The sequence below is a fragment of the Pezoporus flaviventris genome, unplaced genomic scaffold (genome assembly GCF_033815535.1).
Source record: "Pezoporus flaviventris isolate CSIRO_AGI_PZ_B2104156 unplaced genomic scaffold, CSIRO_AGI_Pfla_v1 ptg000013l, whole genome shotgun sequence".
Classification (NCBI taxonomy): domain Eukaryota; kingdom Metazoa; phylum Chordata; class Aves; order Psittaciformes; family Psittacidae; genus Pezoporus; species Pezoporus flaviventris.
Window position 1 is genome coordinate 19,815,916 of NW_026892561.1, and position 15,545 is coordinate 19,831,460.

A 15,545-nucleotide genomic window follows, 5' to 3' on the forward strand; every position below is an offset into this window, starting at 1 on the left:
TCAGTCAGATGCATCCTTGCTATATCCATTAGCTATGCTGCCAGTTATTGGTGCTGGGGCTCACTGGCGCAGTGTTGAGCAGCATAATAACTTGCTATTCTGAAGTGTTGTAGCTTGAGGGAGAAGTTATATGAAGGCTGTAATTTCATTACAGAATATTGCAGTATGCTGAAAATGTGACTGTATTATAATAAAAAATAAACACGTGGAGCCTTTTTTTTGTAAAAAGCTTTGGCTTAAAGCTGTTGATCTTAATTTGGTTGGCGGTGCAGCTTCTTCCAGAGGCTTAGTTCACATGCTAGTGCCCTTTCTGATACCAAAATCAGACATATTTTTGCTGTGGCACATAGGTGGTACCTCTCTTTCCAGCAGAGATGTGTGGGTCTGTGTGCAGATGGGATCTGGTGACACGTCTCTTCTGATTAAATTGATCCTGGTTAACCTTGTTCAGAGTGATGATGCTGGAACATAAATCAGTAGTGGTTATGTTGGTGCCTCAGCTTTTGGAGGGGCAGCAGCTCTGACGGGCTTTTATAAAAGCAGACAGGTGACAGCATTTGTGATGACTGTAGGCGAAGAGCAAGTCTGCTGGCCTAGAGCAGCTGCGGGAAGGGAAGCCCTAGCCTGGGATAGGACTGGCACCAGCCCAGTCATGCTCTGCCTTGTGCCAGCTGGGCGCCTGCTGAAAGGTTGAGCTTCATGCCAGCAGTAATTGATTGTAGGCTTTTCTGGAGCAGAGCCCTTGTACCAGCTGTAGCTGAGTCTTTCTTCCTCTCCAACCCCCTTTTTTACACCCACCTGCTTCTTAAATGTGTTCTTTTTTTCATAATGTGCTGAGCTTTCTTATCCCTATATTTAAGAATGGGGAGGAAGTCCGTGTGTGTTGGGTTTCTGGTAAATGTGCATTGCATCCCCCGGGAATGACAGTGGCATAAGCTTCCAGGAAAAACACAGGATGACACATAAATCCTCATAAAAATCCCATTTACAGATTCATAGCTTCAGTACAAGAAACAAATCCTGGCATTGTGCAGTAGCTATAAACAGCACCCTGTGAGCTAATTATGACTTGCTGTGTCCCTAGCTATGACAGGCAATAATCTGTGGCTTCCCCTGTGCAGGAGGAGATGGGAAAGGACGAAAAGAGAATGAAGGGCTAGTAGTGAGCCACAGCTCTTCTCTGGTGTATTTGAGAGGCAGTTTTGTTGTTTTGCCATAGGCTGCAGGGTTAGAAAAATAAGGCGATCTAGAATTCAGGTATAAGAAATTTGCTTTAGGCCTCATTAATTTACAATAGGTGATGTGTAAGTGTGGTTAGGTAAACACACTTTTGAAATCTCTGTTTAGTATTCTGCATGCTCACCACTGTGTGTTTGCAGCATCTGTACCTCAGTGATAGATGTTACCACAAACCTCCAAAATCTGCTGCATCTGTTTAGTCAACTGCAGTAAAAGCAAAGCATCAGTAGGCTGTTTTTTAGGAGGCTGCTAGCATTTTGTTTTCATTTTCTTGGTGTCAATAAATTACATGCGCGATTGCGCTGTCTTGATAGCGGTTCATGGGCATATTGCTGTCAGTTTTCAAAATGGGTGTCAGTTCTCACTGTTAATTTGAAATTAAGCTAAAACTTGTCATATGGTGTTTTTCATCAGTGTCTTTGCTATTTGGAGAGGTATGGACTCTCTTAATGCTGATAAACCTCACAAGTAGTTGTGTTGCGTGTCTGTATTTCCAATGCAGAAAACATTTGACACTAAACAGGTTATAAGGAAATATACCTTTAACTTTCATTAATTACAATTTTCAGAGTACCTGCTTCACTTTGCAACAAGATGAAGTTTTTCTTAAAAAGTATTTGTCTCTCAACCCTACTAGAGTTTTTCTTCAGATTGATTAGAAAAAAGTTGTGGGTTTTTGAGGGGCTTTTTTTCCTCTAAAACATTCATAACATAATTCTGTATGTCTCTGAAGTATTTGGTTAGCATTGTTATATGGATGTTCACTGCAGTAATAGATCACTTCCTTAAAAATATTTCAGTCCTGGAACTACTGGACATCAGTTAAATCATGGTAATAGACTGGATCTGAAGCACTTGGAAGCAGGTCAGACTGCAGCAGTTTCTGCCTTATTAAAAGCTTTAGCACATTTAACTCTCACTGCCAGAGGGGTGGTTGACACTGGGTAGCTTGATCCTGGATTTGAGACATTTCAGCTGTAAAAATACTGGCTCATGAAATAAACATCAGTGTGACTGACAACACTAAGTGAGCTGGCCCACTTGAGTCCCTGAATAAAATGAAGGGTGCACATGAATCTCTACAGGGTTGGGATTTCCATGTGTCCTGATCAGATGCTAAAGTTAGGGAGTGTTTCAGAGGTCAGAGAGTAGCTTTCAACTGAAGTTTCTTCAGGCTAGTCGCCTAGGTAGAAAAGCTGTAACAGCTTTTAAGGCAAGATAAACCTCTGGAGTGTACCTATTGCTCTGTTTCTGGATTAAAAAACAAAGCAAAAACTGGGGAAAAAAAAATACAGGTACTAGTTTTTAAAATAAATGGTGGCCTCATACAGCTCCTTTTAATCCAGTGTTGGATTATACATTATCTCAGCCTTAGCTATTTTTTGGTGTCATATTTCATAGCCTCCACATTTCAGTTTCTCACTGGATGTGGCTGCAGGCCATCTAAAGGTTGTCTACGTAAGGTTATTTTTATTAAGTTCTGGGGGTTCAATGCTTAACCTGTTTGAGGACTGTGTAAGCTTCACTTTTGGTCCTTCTCACCTTTGCCCTTTCCTTTTACCTTCTCCAGCTTGCTCCCCCATGCATTTTTGAGTCAATTTGTTACTCATGATACCACCTCAAGAGAACCCAAAAAGGTAGAGGTCTTTGAAATGTCAACATTTCAAAGTGGCTTGTGTTGGACAACTAGAAAGATCAGTGCTACCCTTTGAGGGGAGCATAGTGGCAGCTTCTCAGAAGTTTGTAAGTCCCGGTAAGCCACATGTCTCACCTCCAGGGCAGCTTCTTTCAGGCCTGTATCATCACAAATGTCAGAGAATGCAGTCAAAGGACAGCTTGGTAAAAAGCGCTCTTTACGTGAAGAGGGAGCTCCCTGATCAAACCCTGAATTGTGCTCTACAAAGGCTACTTCTGATAATTTAACTTTTGAAGAAGCTCAAGTATTGCAATGTCAAGGAGAAAACTCTAGTTTCAGACTTTGTAAGAAATGTTGGGTGGTCATGAGGGGAGAATTAAGGCAGAGAGCTGGAACAGTCTTGGTTTTGTCTTATTAGGATCCTTTAATCATATTCCTTAAAAATGAAAGACTTCTGGTGTGTGTGACTTTAAAAGGTGTTAATTGAACTACTTAGTGGCTGCAAATCCCTAAACATTTTTCACCTGTTAGTCCCTGTTTCCCCTTTTCAGTCTATCTACAAATGCTTTCCAAGTGAGTGTTAACCCCTTGTTAACAGAATCAGACTTCAGTGAGACAGAATGCTTAGGTTGATCTTTGCTGTGCCAGACCTAATGACTGTGCTTTTGGGCACAGAAGCCCTTAATTTTTCTCCATCTATATTGACTAAGATGATAAAATATTACCTCTCCCTGCAAACTTGATGCTTCTTATATCCTTATATCTGTCACATCTCAAACACAACTGTTCAGCTGTCCTTCATATTTTCCTACCTCCTCACTAATTCCTAACTTTAATCATCTGAGGTGATTTCTTTTTTTCCAAGATATAGTTACATGTTTATTCTTTTCATAGTTCAGTTGACAACACCCAGCTCTCTTTGCTGGTCAGCTGTGGATCTCATGCTCCTCTAGCATAGAGCATCCATCCTCTAACCAGCCAAGATGGCGCCAGTATGTCTACCTTTCTCTAGGACCGCTCCACCTGCTGACAATGCCTGACATGCTCTCAAAGCCATCCAGATAGAAAACTGCCTTCTCTAAGGTTAAGCCCTGAGCTGTATTCTTCCTGGTTTTGTGTGACTGCTGAACTTGGAATCACAGAATAGAATCATAGAATAGTTAGGGTTCGAAAGGACCTTAAGATCATGTAGTTCCAACTCCCCTGCCATGGGCATGGGACACCTCACACTACACGATGTCACCCAAGGTTCTGTCCAACCTGGCCTTGAACACCGCCAGGGATGGAGCATTCGCAACTTCCCTGGGCAGCCCATTCCAGTGCCTCACCACCCTCACAGTAGAGAACTTTCTCCTTATATCCAATCTAAACTTCCCCTGTTTAAGTTAAAACCCGCTACCCCTTGTCCTATCACTACAGTCCCTAATGAAGAGTTCCTTCCCAGCATCCTTATAGGCCCCCTAAAGACTAACTTAAGCTACTCTATGTTTTCTTCCCCTTAAGCTTTCTTCAAGAAGCCCTGACTTGAGCAGAGATGAGACAGTGGAGGAAACGGGTTTGAAGCCATAAATGTCTAGTGCAGTGTCTACCCATCTGCCATTAATTGGAGACTGCTACCAGCACAGAGCCTGTGTTGTAGCTGTAGGGATCTCAGCCGTTTTTGTGGTCAGTGACTGTCTGGAAACAAGTCTCCAGATGTCAGATATGGTTATCTCTGGACTGCTACAGCCCTCACCTCATGGTATTGGTGGGCAGTGCCTGACAGCTGCATTTGATCCTCAAGGAGCCACTTCAGCATCTCTGAATGAGGCTTCTGGTAAATTATAGACTGTCAAGACCTGCTTTTCTGTATGGGTACCTACTGGTAGCTGGCATAATAATAGCTCCTTGATGATAGCTTTTTTGGACAGTCCTTGTACATACAGTGCCTGAGGACACTAACATTTTCTAATTAATGATGTATCATGGAAGAGATAGAAGTAGGGAAAACATTGCCTGAGCTTCACCACCTTGGCCATCTTCTTAACAGCTGGTGGTTAAAGGCAGTGACTTACATTGGGTAAATAAAACTTTTAAATTTCTGATCCAAAGTTTTAAAACCAAGCGATGCTGATATAAGAAGGAAATGTGCATGTGAGTGAACAGACCATAGGCAGATAGAGGTGCACACAAGGAGAAGTAGTTCTATAAAAAGCTTCCAGTGGTCCACTGGAGAAGGTGCGTCCTAAAGTTTTTCTGCAAGCGTCATACAGTAGTGTGAGAGGCTTGTAGAAAGTCACTGCTGTTGGACAACTTCATCTTGTTTCTGTAAGTTACAGATTAACTTGTGCGGACAGGCAAAGTTAGAGCTGGAAGTGTTTTGGATCACTTGGTGAAGTTTCCTGCTGATGCAAGCACCAGTACCATGTTACTCCTTCCTTGTATTTTTTCAAATTTGTCTTAAAAGATGAGTTTCTTGCCTCCTGTTATTTGCCTACACTGGAACCTCAGATAAGCTTGTTGGTTCCATGCAGCTAAACAGTGGTGAGCCAGTACTAAGTGGTTGGTATGCATAGTCCCTCTGTAGTTATAGAAATCACACCACAGTAAGTTGACTGTAATTAGGAGTAGAACACCAGTGCTACTTGCTGTTATTTAATTGAAAGAGTTTATATTTAACTCGTCTTAAAGGAAAAGAATTTTTTATCTTCTGTCTCTAAATTTGTCAGGAAAATGGGATGCAAGTATATAGTGGAACCAAGAATTTGCCAAGGTATAATACTCCTAAGTCAGTATCTATGTACCTACATCATATTTCAATGTGTAGCTGCACAGATCAAAGCTGCACTAAGAAGTTACACAACCATGGGCTCCTAGCTTGTATTGTTGGTTAAAACTTGGCCCCAAGGCTACCGTAATCTAATTAACTGTGTCAGAGCTGTTTGAGGACCTTTATGAATTGGATCTGTCAGTTTAGCTTCCGCTACATGCATCACAGTTGGACACCAACTGGCTTGTTTCTCTGCCAGATGGTCCAAAAATTGGTGAAAAAGTACTACAAATTTTCTTATCTCTGTCACATTTTTTTGGGAGTCGGAGTGGAGGCATAGTACCAGAATGCTACAAATGTGACTTGGCAGTGTTGCTGCTCTTAAGTTTTGTCTGCTGATGGCTAGAGTTTGTCTATGGAACTGTAATTTAGTTTTGCACAGCCACTTAATTCAGTTTAAAATATAAACCTGTGTGATATATTTTGCAGTTCTCAATCGGAAGTGGCTCCTAAACTGCCCATAGCAAACAAACTGCTGTTTCCTCCTGCATAGGAAGTGGGGTGTTTTCTTTCAGCTTTCTGTAAATGCACAGAGTTTCTCAGAAGTCAAACTTTGATTTGCACATAAGTTCATGTATAGAACACTACATGCAGAGGAGAGATTTAGTATTTATGCAGCTGTGTGTCTTAACAACTATAGCTCCTGTTAGGCAAGTAGCTATCTTTACGGTAGTAATAATAACAGTAGCTATTGGCAGGAGGCTAAGAAGTCAAACCCTGAGCTCTCTATGAGAATTTGTGTGAAACTCAAATAGCAAATAATTGCACTTTAAGAAATTAATGAATTAAAAATAAAAATCATCCCAAAGCCTAGCATTTCATTTTGAGGGAGGCAATGTCACTTAAGCAAATAAGCTTAAGCTTTTAGTTTGTAGAGGAAGGAATACTCATAATATTTCTGGTGGATTTTGGCATTGTCCTTTCCTAAGTGTTTCAGTGGTGTGGCTTCATCAAATGCTGCATGCTTTGCAGGCACTAATTGTCTGATGCATTGCAAAAGTGATTTTTTTTTTTTTTTTTTTGTTGGAAGGTGTTATTTAAGGTAAGACTGACTGGGGCTCTTTTTCTTTTTAAGCTGTATCAGCTGGAGTAGTTATCACAAAAACCTGCTAGCCAGCAGCGACTATGAAGGCACCGTCATCCTTTGGGATGGATTCACGGGACAAAGATCCAAGGTCTACCAGGTAACACGCAGTCGTTGAGCAACACTTTCCCGCACCATGAACCGTGTCGGGGGAGCAGTATTTAGTCTGATGTTCTGCTTCTAGTCCAGCAATAGGCTTTCCTTTTCCACAGTGTGAAATGGATGCTCCTCCTGTTTGGTAAACGTGTCTCAACTACACAGCTTTATTGAGCTGTACTCTTCTGGGGGAAGCAGCTATATCTTATCACAGTCATGAAGCAGTTGACATTTTCTTGCTGCTGGTTTTGAGCAAGGAATCTGCACAGGGAGAAATTAGATTCTGGAAGCTGTTTGTCTCTTCTTTCTTTAGAAACCTTTGTCTCTCCATACCTGTTCAACTTCAGTCTTTGTCAAAAGCCTTTTGTAAAATCCTGGAGTGATTGCTGCTGCAAATGCTCATAAAATAGAAGACCAAAATGCAGATTTAAGTGGTGAGGCTGGGAGAATGGAGGAGTAGGCAGAACCCTTCCTGATACAGTCCTGTGCTCAGCAGAGCAGGATATGCATGCAAGTGGGCTGAGCCCAACAGTGAGACCTATTTCAGGAGAGGTTTCTGGCGTTTTGTCTATTCATGCAGTTTGAACATGTGTTTCTATATATTGGATTCTGAGAGCCTTGTGATCAGAATAAGGAGGTTGGAAGAAAGGCTGCTCCATTTGGGGAGGGTCTGGAAGTGCTGCAGGCTATTGTATAGGTAGCGTAGCACATTGCAACTGGTCAGTGATAATGACTGAACTGCAGACTGGCCTTCAGTTCTCATTTCTTGACAGTTCAGCATAAGTTTTAATACCTATTAAAGCTTTTGTTTACCTTTTCATTGTGTTGTGGCAATTTTATAATGCTTGGTTTTGTTAATCCTTTGTATATCTCAATTAAAAATAAATTATACTGGATAAAAATCTTACCAGTTTTCCCCTCAAATATATTTAGCATTTCTTTGAGGCTGAATAATGAACCTGGAGAGGAGCAGCTGTTGCTTATCTTATGACAAACTAATTTTGCTTCCTATTGGATTACTTGAATTTTTTATTTGGGTTTGCATAGAAGCATGCATACTGACATCTGCTTCACTTGTATTAGAAATCTGTTAGTGACTTTGTCCTGGCTAACTTTTTATGTCATCATCTTGCAAGCCAGCGTGAAGGCTTTAAACAAAGGATTTTACTGAATTCTGGGTTTCGTTCAGTTGCTTCCATGTGGGATATACCAGCAGAGCAAATACAGCTATCTGTATGTTGGGAGAGTGTGCAATCTTGTAAGATTTTTGAGTGGAAAAATATAGGATTAGACACCAGAAGTTTTGTTTACTAACTCAACAGGGAAGTGAGGATTTCCTGGACTTTCAGGCAGGTGTTTGAAATGGCTTTCAATGTGTATCAGTGGGAGATACCACTGTGATCTACTAGAATAAGCAACAGCACACAGTGGAATCAGAGCAAGTCAAACTGTAGTGCAAAAGCAGGTCTTTAACATATATTTCCTGAAATGTTCTTTCAAAGAAAAGGAGGGGAAAAAAAATAAACCCACCAAAACCAGTTTTAAAATTGCTACTCTACTATTCTGCTTTCATTGCACATCTGTCATGCTACAAGCATTGGTCTGATCAGGAGAAAAGATAGTTTTTGAGAAACTGCTGAACACAGTAAACTGCTTTCTCCAGGGTTCTGACAGTTTATAGCAAACAGCATGTGTCTTTCCTTTTACAATTTTATCAGATTAATACAGCTCACTACATTGCAATATTTTTCTTGTTTCTCTAAACAGGAGCATGAGAAAAGGTGCTGGAGTGTTGACTTTAACTTGATGGACCCAAAGCTATTGGCTTCAGGCTCTGATGATGCCAAAGGTAGTATTCTTTTTCAGTCTCTATGCAGAAGGCTTACACTCTGTCTAGCCTTTGAGGAACAAATATGGGATATTTAAGGTAGTTGATTCCTTAGATGCCTTTAATATTGTAGTGTGTCAAGATATTATTGAACTTTTCAGATTTTGGAGGGAGAGAGGCTTTGCTTGAACTGAGCTCTCTTGATGTTCACATTTTTGGGGTAGTATGCTCTCTAGCTAGCATTTTCTAAGACAATAAACAGAGCAAAATGTGTTTCACATTAGTTAAACTTGTTGAGTTAAAGCCTCAGGGCCTTTCAAAAGAGCATGTATTTATATTTCAAAAGCGAGGTTGTCAGTAAAAAGGCAAAAGTTAAAAATGCCTGCTGCTGTTTTTAACTGTAGCTCTGAATGTTAAAGACTTTGCAACAAGAAGCTTCCTGCTTTAACATTGTACGGTGTGTTTCTCGGAGCTTAACAGGGTTGGATGGTGGACTGAATGAGAGCACTGAACTCTCAGCTTTCCATGCTCCAGGATCTGTCTGACAAAGGGCTTTTGCAGAACCCCTTAACACAAGCTCTTCCCAGCATACTGGTAGAAAAATGTTCCTCTTCTAAGAAGAAATAGGAAACTTCTAAAGAAAATGATACCATTGAGCTATATGTAGTATTCTTCATAGGGATGAAGAATGAACAAGATTTTATCTATAATATATTTACAGTATCAAATTAGAGTTAGTAAGCAGCAAGAGCTTTAGAGTTCATTTAATAGTCTGTGAGGATCCACGCTCCTACATGGGCTGATACAGCTCTGGACAGAGCTCTTCATGATTTGCTTTGAAATGATAAATTAATTTTTCATAAGCATTAAGTGTTGCAAGCTGCTCCCCACTCTAAAATGCTTTTAAATGCTGTTTCAAAAAAAAAAGCTGTATTAGTGTTCCTCTGTTGCGTTTGGCAATCTTAATGTAACTTGCAATTCCATTTACAAAATGTGGTTTTAAAGATTATGTTTAAGGTGTGTTTTAGATGTTTTTGATACACTTGCCCCCCTTTTTGGTGGAAGTCAGGAGTGTTTTCCGTGTGCTTAAATGCAGCAGGAATGAACATTCACCTTGTAAATTATCAGCCTCTTCATCAGGTTGCTCCTCACTCATGCTATGCATTTGAAAAAGCTTATCAGCCAGGTAGGCAAGCATTTATTAGCATGTTAAGAAGTTGTCCAGTTCTGCAAAGGCAGCTGCGAGCAGAGCTCCTGTCTGCAGTTTAACAGCTCACTTCTTCTATAATTATCTCTAAAAATGAAGTGTTTATTTAGAAATTACTGTAAAGAAGTCTGCAGATTGACATAACTTGCATTTAATTCACAAAGGTCTTATGAAGGTGTATTGGGGTTTTCAGTGAATAAAACTGGGTTGGAACAGTTTATCCATTATTGCTACCATGATTTGTCTGTGATTTGCATATGTAACAAGCCCTTTAGAGACAGATGAAGTTCCGTGTGGAAGTGTTTGAAATAAGCACAGGTTTTAGAAGCCTTCAAGGTACAGAGCAATAGTATCAAATGTCCAAATTAATATTGTTAATTAATTAATTATTAATGTTATAGGGTCCAGATTAATGTTACAGGGTCCACCTTCCACTTCAGTGATCACATTGAAATGGTTAAATGAGAGGAAAAGGTAACACCAATGACATCTCCCTTTTTATTCCTGTATGCATAAGGCCACACTCTGCTTTCTAATAAGAAATCTCAATGCTAATAGATACTGGTGTGACCAGGATAATTGGAGCTTATCTCGCTGCACTTCCCCAGAAAGCAGGACTGTAACACTTTCCTGTCAAGTGATCAGGACAAGCCAGCAAAAAGTGACAGCTTTGCCAGTTCCTCCCGCTTGCCTGTCTCTCCTCGGTCTTTTCAGGTTGGAGACTAATTTTTAGAGCACTTGGCATGTCTGGTAGAGATCTATTGGAGAAGGAGCTTTTAGATGAAAAATCCTGAGCTTCAGAGCAGTCTCTGCCAGGGCTCAGGCACAGAAAGGGGGTGCTGACAAACAAAGTGCTGTTAGGGGTAAAATTCATTGTCTTTGTTGTTAGATGAAGATAATCCAGGATGCTTATTTGTGGAAGATCTCTCCACTTGAATAGCAGATAACGACAGCATAAAAGTATTATTGTGTTTGAAGTAACTCTCTGTATGAAAACCTCACTTTTATCTATTGTCATGCCCTTCCCTTTTAAAGGGGAGAAAGTAAATGTGTATGTCTATAGAGACCCAAAGGTGTAGTACCCTGACTAGGCAGCAGTGAGCAAAATTAAAGTGTTTACTTGTGCTACAAGCAGCTTGGGGAAATGACATAGTCTTAATTTCAGTTTTCATGCACATAATTACGGCAGGAGCTATGATCTCATCTAAGTAGGAAAAGGTGAATTTCTGCTATTGGAGGAGAAAAAGTTACTTAATTTTGTGAAAGCAAAATAATGCTGTCGAAGTGTATTGAGCTAGTGCACTTAGCAAATTACTTACAGCTGCCTGTTTTGAATTGGGAGTATAGTTTAATGGATGGACATGGTAGAGTTAGCAGATGAGATAGAGTAAAATATTTTGTGATACATTTTGCCATGTGGGTAGAATTTAAGTCTCCACTGGGGTGGAGACCTGTTTTAGACTGATGAAGTATTTGTTCTCTGCTCTGAGGGTTATTTTTGAACCTTGAGGAGCTACCAGCAGTACTGACAAATTCAACTGAAGTGAGAGTCTTGGATTTAGGTCCTTTCTGTAAACTGTAATCCCTTCACTATTCTGGCTCAAAACGGGAAAGTGGAGCAGAACAGGAGCACCTGAGAGCTCTGAGCTATAGCAAGAGGTTACTTTTCATTGTCTCATGGCAAGGAGGAGTGCAAGCATCTGATTCACTACATCTAAGGAGAGTAATTTCCATGCTGCCTTGGTAAGTGAGACTATTGGTACCAGTCCTACAGCTAATCTTTTTCTAGCCCTCCTGAATTTGGAGGGGCAACACAGATTTGCAGAGTTGCCTTCATAAAAAAAAAAAAGAGGCATATAGAGGGAGCTAACCTGAGAACTCCTGTCCTGGGTTCAGCAGTAGCAGTCATTTTTCTCCTTCTTAGCTGGTGCAGTGCTGTGTTTTTGCCTTTTGGCCTGGGAACAGTGCTGATAACAAGGATGTTTTAGTTACCGCTCAAATGTTTTAGTCTGGCCAAGGACTTTCTGAGCCTCATGCTCTGCCAGGGAGGAGGGGAAGCCGGGAAGAAACAGAGACAGGACACCTGACCCAAACGGACCAGAGAGGTATTCCATACCGCAGCATGTCATGCCCAGGATGTAACTGAGAGTTACCCGGAAGGGCTAGGACTGCAGGGTGGGATGAAGTATTGGTCAGTGCTTGGTCAGGCTGGGGGGCGAGTTATCGGTCGGCGGGTGGTGAGGTGTTGTATTCTCTTCCCTTGTTATTTCCCTTATCATTACTATTATTGGTGGAGCAGTAGTGATGTGTGTTATACCTTAGTTACTAAACTGTTCTTATCTCAACCCGTGGGAGTTGCATTCTTTTCAGTTCTCCTCTCTGTCCCTCTGGGAGTAGGGGGAGGGAAAGAAGGGGGGGAGTGAGTGAACGAGCTGCCTGACTGGGTTTAAACCATGACAACTCCTAATCAGAGTTTGCTCCTCAGCTTTGTTGAGGACTTCCAGAGAATTGTCTGGGGCTTCATTTTCAGTAAGTTTGCTCCTTCAGCTTCTGCTGGCTAACTGGAGGTACAAGTGTTTATTGATCTTAAAATATCAGGTTGAACTTTCAGTTTGATCATTTTCCTGGCTAAAAGAAGTTCAGTAACTTCCTAAAGAATTGTGGGATTGTTGAATTTGACTGGGAATACCTTGAAAGGTCAAGATGATGTTGGGAGTTAAAATACCAACCAAAATACCTGCCTGGCTGTGTCTTATGTCAGTCTTATGTCCTGTGGTCATTACCAATTCAGAAGCTTCCTCCTTTCCTAGGGATTCCCCTAATCTGTGCAAATGAGTTTTCTGGTAGCAGTATCCTATTCCTGGTTTGTAGTTTTTCTGGAGTAACAGCAAGCGCTCCATCACATGAGCAGATAAGAATTGCAAGAGTGACAGGCTGGGTGAAGTATCTTTACTATCAGTGTACCAGTTCTGTACATTGACACATTCAGCTATTGCAGTACTCTTCTAGTCAGTGTTTAGACAGAGAAAATTAATTTATAAACTTACACGTTTGGTGCAAAGCTCCAACTAAATACAAAATACCTTGAAAAGACCTGAACATTTTAAACTAAAAAAGCTGTTCTGGAGGCATCTTACTACTTTGTTGAGGAGGGGCCATTGGGCCACATAGAGATGTTTCTCTTGGCAGCTGCAAAACTAGGAAGCATGTTTTGAAAACGTGTTTCAAAAATAGTCAATCTCAGATGGTTGCTTGTCTCATCAGTGGAATTGTAGGTGTTATCAAGACATCTGTACCTTGTATAATTACTGCCCCAACCTCAGCAGAATTGCTGAAAGCTACAGCAAATAAACTCTACTCATATAAATTATGCTTTATTAACCTGTCAGTTCTTCTTAAAAAATAATGGGCAGTTCCAGGTAAAACTTGACATGTTTCATTATGTGTTATGTCACATGTATCCTTTAATATGTTACTAACTAAGATATAATTGGAGCCGAGCGTGTCCCATAGCAGTTAGATCACAGAAACTGCAGACTCTAATCTGTGTCTGTCAGTTGTAATGAATACTATGATGGTTTTGAACACACAGGTTGACTCGTCACCAGATTAAATGGCTCAGTTTATGACCTGAAAACCTGAATGAAAAAAGGAGTTAAGTTGAAACTGAGCCCTTAATCAACTTCTACTACAAAACTGAGACCAGATGGCTATTTGGTAGAGGTGGTGTCAAGGAGAGACTTGGTTGCTTTGGATGCAACTTTAAGTATTGATGGCTGCTTAGAAGGCTTCAAGACAAGCCTGTGTGGTTTTACTACTAGATTTGGGCAGATCATTGCTCTGGGATCATGTTATCTCCTCGCATGCCTCAAGTTGAAGCAATGTTGTCTGCCAGCATTGTCCTCTTGTAATTGTGGTATTTTTTTCCTTATACCATCTCATCCATAAACTACTGTCCTCTACTGTCACTGCAGCTTATACTGTACATCTCCTGGTGTCTATTCATTAAAGCATAATGCTAATGTTTTATTGTTTTGCAAAATTGTCTTTCCTGGCTTCATTCCACTCCCTGCCCCAAAGCACAGAACATGATGGAGGAGGTACATCATCCAGTCTTGCTTGGGAGAAGGGATCATCTTAAGCCATGCTTGCAAAGCAGTTAGTTTCATTGAGAAATGTAGCTAGATATTTAGGATGAATGTTACAGCTCTGGTAAATGAGAATGGACTTATTTCTGATAATCAGCAACAGAGTGAGTTCTGTTTTCATTGAATTTTACATAAAACTTGTATGCATCAGTGTTTGTGTTGCTGGGGGGGGGTGTGTGTGTGTTTGTGCTGCTTTATAATGACTCCAGGCAGCTGTGAAATACCCACACAATATAGTACTTAAAATGATTACTTGGTGTGTTCTGAGTAGTCATGCATCTCCTTCATCCTTCAAGCAGTTCTCCTAGAAACGGTCAGAAATGGCACAATTGTGTTGCTTTTCATTGCTTGCCATGCTGGTATGAAATAGGTGTACTAGAACAAACCTGTCAGTGTTTCCTTCAGCATCTAAAACATCCTTGGGTAATCCATGTGGAAACCTTGCTTCTCCTTCAAAGCCCCTCACGTATCAACCGCAGTGAATAACAAGATTCCTGTTCTTCTGCCACTTTTGCTTACCTCACTTCCAAAGTGAGCTTTCTGTAAAAAGACAGCAGATCTGAAGAAGCCCAGTCAGCTCATGGGGAGCTTTTAGGGGATTAGGCTTCATGTAGCTCTTGTGTGTTTGAACATTGGCTTCAGCTTGCTCTGCTTCCTGCCTCAGCATGCTGATCATGATACTGGAGTGCAGCACAACCCACTCATGAAGAAAAGAGGGAAAGGAGGATATTTAAGACTTATTTCCTGCTATGTAGGCTTCATTGGGGGTTGATGCCAATATGCTGCCCCTTCATCTGAACCAAGGACAAAGTGCTTCCCTCTCTAGCTTATAATAGTAAGATTGGCTATGTAGGGAGCACTAGCACTCTTCATCTTAAGGTTAAATGGTATTTGAAGTGTTTGTGGAGAGTGGGGAAGGCTGTATTTTGAAAAGACACTGTTTTCTGTTGGTTGTCCTGTGATCCTGTGAAGTGGAGAAGTGACTGCTTGGGGTAAGAGTTCATTCTGTACCATGTAGTTTAATCAGTGTTCACACTGTAGTCTTGTGGAACAGCAGAGTTCTTGTACCAAGGGAATATATCATCATAGGAAGCCAGCATACTAATTCTGATCTGTGCCAGTTTCTTGAGAATAAAGTAAATTGTTCTCATTCACTGTGATCAAGCACACAATTAGATATACTTATTCTGTGCAAAGCAGTTCTGCCATGGAACATGGGGTTCTTGCATCCCAGTGAAGGGACAAGGAACAAGAAAGGATGTAAGGCTTCCTGTTCTTGGTTATGTGAATTTGTACTCCAATAACCTTAAGCCCTGACACTATAACATGTGGTTAGTCACCTGCTGTGATGTTCTCAGCAATGCAGGATGGGGACTTTTGGCATCTTGTGTGTTTATGGGGGTAGGCAGAGTATTTATAGTGCAACTTGAGAATGTGCTCAAATTTACCAACCACTGGTGACAGCTAACCCTTTATAATCACTAACATCTTGGCAGCT

At 40.9% G+C, this 15,545-nt stretch overlaps 1 protein-coding gene across 2 annotated transcripts in view; it reads left to right on the forward strand.

Annotated features, from left to right (window-relative positions):
- The window catches only part of COP1 (COP1 E3 ubiquitin ligase), a 135,694-nt gene that overhangs the window by 57,277 nt on the left and 62,872 nt on the right, over positions 1-15,545 (forward strand). For both annotated transcript variants that reach the window (XM_061452048.1, XM_061452049.1), the window contains exons 13-14: positions 6,760-6,868; positions 8,632-8,713. In XM_061452048.1, coding sequence (XP_061308032.1) covers positions 6,760-6,868; positions 8,632-8,713 — 191 coding nt within the window. The remainder of the gene's footprint in view (positions 1-6,759; positions 6,869-8,631; positions 8,714-15,545) is intronic.